Source organism: Limulus polyphemus, unplaced genomic scaffold (assembly GCF_000517525.1).
Source record: "Limulus polyphemus unplaced genomic scaffold, Limulus_polyphemus-2.1.2 Scaffold232, whole genome shotgun sequence".
Classification (NCBI taxonomy): domain Eukaryota; kingdom Metazoa; phylum Arthropoda; class Merostomata; order Xiphosura; family Limulidae; genus Limulus; species Limulus polyphemus.
The window spans coordinates 696020-702034 of NW_013665842.1; the positions used below are offsets into that span (position 1 = coordinate 696020).

At 34.6% G+C, this 6015-nt stretch overlaps 1 protein-coding gene across 2 annotated transcripts in view; it reads right to left on the reverse strand.

The window, feature by feature from the left end:
* LOC106478612 (nephrin-like) overlaps window positions 1–6015 on the reverse strand; it is a 108115-nt gene that overhangs the window by 59296 nt on the left and 42804 nt on the right. For both annotated transcript variants that reach the window (XR_002609946.1, XM_022382233.1), the window contains exons 3-4: window positions 3724–4065; window positions 716–826 (exon numbers count right to left, since the gene is read on the reverse strand). Coding sequence is in view for 1 of the 2 variants with exons in the window: in XM_022382233.1 (XP_022237941.1) it covers window positions 716–826; window positions 3724–4065 (453 nt within the window). In the remaining variant the exon portion in view is untranslated. The remainder of the gene's footprint in view (window positions 1–715; window positions 827–3723; window positions 4066–6015) is intronic.

Here is a 6015-nt window from a genome sequence, read left to right on the forward strand (position 1 = left end):
GGAAAGCAGCTAGTCATCACCACCCACCGCCAACTCTTGAGCTACTCTTTTACCAACGAATAATAGGATTGAACGTCATGTTATAACGCCCCTACGGCTGAAAGGGCGAGCATGTTTGGTGGGTCATGGATTTAAACCCGCAACCCACAGATTGCGAGTCGAGCGCCATACCCATCTGGCTATGCCAGGCCTTAAGAAGTGGAATTAGAAATTTCGAATTTTCAACCTGAACTGTTACTTGTGGTCAAATGAGCTAAATGACCAGGTCAGATACCCCATAACATTTATATATAGTTGTTCATCATTTTGAACTATTCAACTAAGTGTTGCAGCCAGCCAGTATCGCCCACCGCAACTAGGACTGTGCGTGGATCTTTATATCGATTAACGGGATTGGCTGTCACTTTTAAAACATGTCATTCGCTGAGAGTGAGGAGCTTGTTCAACAACATCATGTCTCGAACTACAGAACCATCACGGTCCGCAGCCCAACACTTTGATCACTAGGCCACTCCTAGCTCTACACGCCCATTAAGGATAATGTAAAACTCACACTTTAAAGATTATTGTAGCACTGAATATATTTTTAAATCTTCAATCTCAGCAGCTACTGCATAGATTCTCTAAACACTGGAATATTTTGTACCTCCAGTTTTTAATTCTTAAAAAAAAAAAACTTACCTTTGATAGCAAAGTAACTAGAAGCTAAGCTCACCTCCTTTTGCAACACAGCGAAGAATGAGGGAAGAACCTTCGTCATAAGGACCTATCCTTCCATACAGAAGCTCGTTTTTCTCATTAGTGATTGTGACGCTCCTAGGAGGAACTACAGAGATATTTTGAATAACACCATTTACATTTCTAGCTTTTAAAATTAATGCGTAATAATAAATAAGTTCATGAACGACTTTTCGAACGTCTAAAGTATTTAGTAATCCCTACCTTAGAATTGTTTTTATGTAAGTTTAATTTTATTATGAGGACATACCGAGTTTAATCCAGATCGAATGGTTTAAGAGAGAGATGTATCTTACAACTTTGATTTTAGATACTAACAACCTAATACACCTTTTGTATAGATTTGAATTATATATATATATTAACATAAAAAAGAAGTAGGCTGGTTGCCGACACAGGAACTTTCGATAGAGAATCATCTTAGAAGCTGCATATAATGAAAGAAGAACTAAAATAAACATAAGGATGTAGAAAGAAGAGTTGAAAAAAAATGTTTGCGAGTATTGATCCTCTACAATGAATACAATCATTATTCGATTACCGTTCTCTTCAGAAAAGGTTTATAGGAGTCGTAGAAAAACATACTTTTTTTGACGTCATGGTAATTTAATTATTCAACATTGATACATTTAGAGAGTGGAAAGCATTAGTTCCAAAAAAAAGGAGAATGTTAAAATATACAGAGTATGTATAATTAGACCGGCCCAGAATTCTAAGATAATATGTTATGACATATATTATTGAGAATAATATATAGATTAAACAAAACAACAAAAAAAAACATTTCACTCATAAAACGTGGACTAAAAATTAAAATCTGTGTTATCCTTATATGTTGTTAATTCCATAACTACTACATTTATTTTTCTGATATGAATTAGTGATATGAATTGGACAAAATATTTGCATTCGGGTAGATGGCTGGCTCTGACAGTAACTCTAAAGGGGAAAGATGTTTGATGACTCGAACCCGCGACCTTCCAATTGTGAGTCGATCGCCCTAACCATCAGGCCATGCCATGCCCAACTAACAAATTTGTTAATAAGCTATAAAAACACATTATTTTCAGTTAACAATTCTTCACTTCTATTCATTTTTGATTGAATGATTCTGAAATTTTACGCAATACTATACAAATGGATGTCTGCACATAGTCGTCCCTAATTTTGAGCTGAAAGACAAGAGAGAGAAAGCAGCTCATCAGCAACACTTACCATTAACTTCTGGACTAATCTTGTCTCACAGAATAATGAGATTTGGCTGTCCTCTTATAGCACATTCTCGGGGCTTAAAGTTCAGAGCATGTTTTTCTAAAACGGGTTGCGAACCATGAATCAAATGCTTCACAGTCCTGATACACTACCCACTAGACCTCGCCAGACCCATTAGGAATTTAACAAAAACATATTTGAAATTGGGCATTATAAACATCTTAATGTTCCCCAGCGGCTCAGCAGTAAGCCTAAGGACTTGTAATGCTAAAATTTGGGATTTGATCCTTGTAGCGGGGAGAGCATAGATATTCTGGCATATAATATTGCGCTAAAAGAGTCAGATATCACATGTTAACAAAGGATCATTTTATTTATTTTAGCATGAAAAACGTACCTGCTTAAGTAGTAGGATTACGTTTGTATTTTTACACGTATATGGTAATCTACACAGCAGTTACAAATATACATTAATTTTGTAAATTTGCTCCAATATCATAAAGCTTTAGTAAAAAATAACATATATATGTATTAAAAATAAACTCGTGTGTTTCTTTATATTTATCATTTCTACAAGCAAAGAAATACTGGACTATAGCAGCTAGGTTTTTAAATCTCTTTTTGTCAGTCAAACAGACCCACAAGAAGACGTACATTTAACAATAATGAAATAACAATATAAATATCGATTAGAAAGTTAAGTTAGTTTGCTGCGTTCACAAAACTATTATTATTTCTAGCCATTACGTAATGTATACTTAGTTGTATTTGTTATCAAGTCCCTCTTTGATTTTTAAAGATGTGTTTTCATGGAATGTAATGTTGTTTATACGTTCAAGTACGAAACAGTTGACATACATTATCAATTAACACGTTCATTATAATTTGTTAATTTTCTATTTCGGTAAACATTAGATGTTATGCCTGTTTTTATCAAATGATGTGTTTGTGTCGCTGTACTACTTTACTTAAACTGGGAAGGTACACACCACGTTGTTTATTTAAGAATTTGAAATAAACATTGGCCTTTTTAAACGAGTAAAATATTCTATTTTTTGTAAAAGACGAAGTTGTTGTATCTTTGTTAGCCATTCCTGACACCGATCACTTCTACTGCATTTTTTTTGACGGAATATGTATCAAAATTGTGTTTAGTTTCCACAAGTTTTTGAGTAAACTAGTTGGATCGAACACTCATTATTAACATACAGGCAATGGTACACATACGAAGATATCTACCACCTCTCACAAATGATACCTTCCTCATTTCTACTATTATGCTATTATCTTGACCAAACTAGCCGAGTTTTTATTGTAAAACACGGCTCTGCAACTTCTAACTAATTCTACTTTATGCATTAAACTGCATAGATCTTAGGCTTAAGGATCTGATAGTCTCAGTAAAATAAAAGTTCCTAATGTGTCTTACTTGCAAATAAATTCTCATTCTTTGACTAACTTTTGAACTCTATCGAAATAATTGACATGCTAAAGGAAAACTCGTACACTTAAGAGAAAAAAAAATGTGTGTAAAGCTTTATTATACAATATATTTGCTCTATTCCGCAGTAGAGCGACATCTTTCTGTATGCTTTAAATAAAGAGCATTCCAACATCACTCAAACCTTGGTTCATTTTACATGACATCTTTTTCACCCATTTGAGTTAGTATCATTTCTAAGTTGATTTTGTTTTCCTCGCAAGTGCTTTAACGATATATTTCATTAGATAAACAATACTAAACTTAAATATATATATATATAGATTACGTACTGATAACTTCTACTTTTACAGCGCTTTTGAGAGTTCGTCCCCATCGAAAGTCAACCCTACAATTGTAGTCTCCTTCATCCTCCTTTTCCACAGTTTTGATGGTTAGAAAGGCTAAGTCAGCGTCCAAACTAAAGTCCAAGTAACCACGCTGTCCCAGGAAATCACTGGTGAAGTGTTTGGATTTTTGCAGTGGCCCTTTTCTAGAGTCTACACTGAAAATTGGAGCACTTATTCCTGATTTGTACCACAACACCAACGATACAGAGTCGTCCTCAGAAGGAAGGCTGATATTGCAGGGTAGCTGGACCTGAGAGTCCACAACAGCTTGAAGGAATGATACCTCTGTAAATAGTTGAAAGTCAAAGTTAGTAACAACAAGATAATTAAACACTGTGAAACTTGCCCATAAACACAAGGTGTTCAAAACTATAGAAAAACAGGTGATGTAATCCCTTGGCAACTTTACCCAGTCGGCAAGTGCATATTTTAAGTTTAATAATGTAGACGTGTAGCATCGTACAGCCCAGCTCTTGGTGATATAAAATCTCCCTATTTATTTGAAGTCAAATCTCACTTGACATCATCGAGTGAACATGGTCCACATGAATGAACATGCCAGTTAATTATACTTTACAAAATATTCTATTCGATTAGATTGTGGATCATGGAACAGGGTCTTTCTTCAGCCCAATGAAGTATGAACTTTAAATGATCAATGTGGGAGAACCGTGATATTGGAGCATCAAGCTAACCAAAGACGAGACGTTATCTGTACAATCCTTGCTAGCCACATCTTCTAACTAGGATGTTATAGACATACAGTTTTTATAATTGGTGTTGTTTTTATGGTTAAAATGACTATAAAATGTATCTATATCCAAGACATGTCTAATGATCATCAGCCAGGATGGTGCGACATCATAACATTTCCGAACCAAAGATACGATTTTTATAAGACTATTAATGGCTGGAGACGGCTTGAAACTAATAATGGCTGGAGACGGCTTGAATGGGTAATGAAGAAAAACTTTAATATAACAGCAAATGTACAACGTTTCGACAAGGTTTTGTCATCATCATTTGCTGTTATATTAAAGTTTTTCTTCATTACCCAATCAACATATACTTCTACAAATGAATATTAACAACACAAACTTCTACAATGAGCAATAACAACATGGACCTCTACGACTGAACAATGGCAACATGGACTTTCACAAGTGAACACTAACAACACATGTTTCTACAATGAGCAATAACAACATGGGTTTCTAAGAGTGAACAATAATAACCACATGGACTTCTACGAGTGAACAATGGGAACATGGACTTCTACGAGTGAACAATGGGAACATGGACTTTTACAAGTGAACAAAAACAAGAAAGACTTCTCCAAGTGAACAATAAATTTTCTTTATCGCAAAAATTATTTCTGATACAAAATGTATTAAAATAAGAACATGCCCAAAGGCTTTGCTTATTAAGAAAAGGAAATCCAAAAATAAGTAGACGTAAATTGTGATATTTTGATGTTCACACTTATGTAGAGGTAAACAAAAATTACAGATTATATACCATAAAATAAAAATAAAAACAAAAATAAAACCCTATCGCAGAACTGTCTTTCTAACGGAGGGTAGGGGTTTCCCTAACGAATGCAATCATACATATGGACGCTGAACACACGCATACTCACGTGATGGGGAAGAACCTAAGTAACCTGTACTTTGGGGAAAACCAGATTAAACAGGGAAATATAATGTACTTTCTAGACTCGTATTACATTCATACAGTATGAAGAACACCAGTGGGTTTTTACACGCTGCTGTGTTCTATAGCATGACAAATATTATAATAAAAATGTTTCCAAAGAGGCTATACGGTTTGACGTTCTAAAGGTTACTTGAATAATCATATCACGTGTTCCTAGAAACTGATTTCGCTACCTGCTGTGTCGAAATTATCTTTCTTTGTTTTATCTATGTTATTGGAACTTTCTTTCGTGAAGTACGTGTATATTATTGCAACATTTTTTTATTTTTTGTAAAGAGTGTGCACATTATTGTAATTTTGTGAAGTATGTGTACATTTCTCAGTGGCGTAACTATAAAAGATGCCTCCCCCACATAAAAAGTATTTGTGCCCCTGGTTGACTTCTCTGAACTGTATCATATACTGCAACTTTTTTTGGGGGTTACCTGAGGGGGTTTTGATATATTGTTCGTGAAAACGGTATGAAGTAACATGGATGTCCGCAGAAATTTTTCAAGGGAGGGGCAAAGTAGTGTGAAA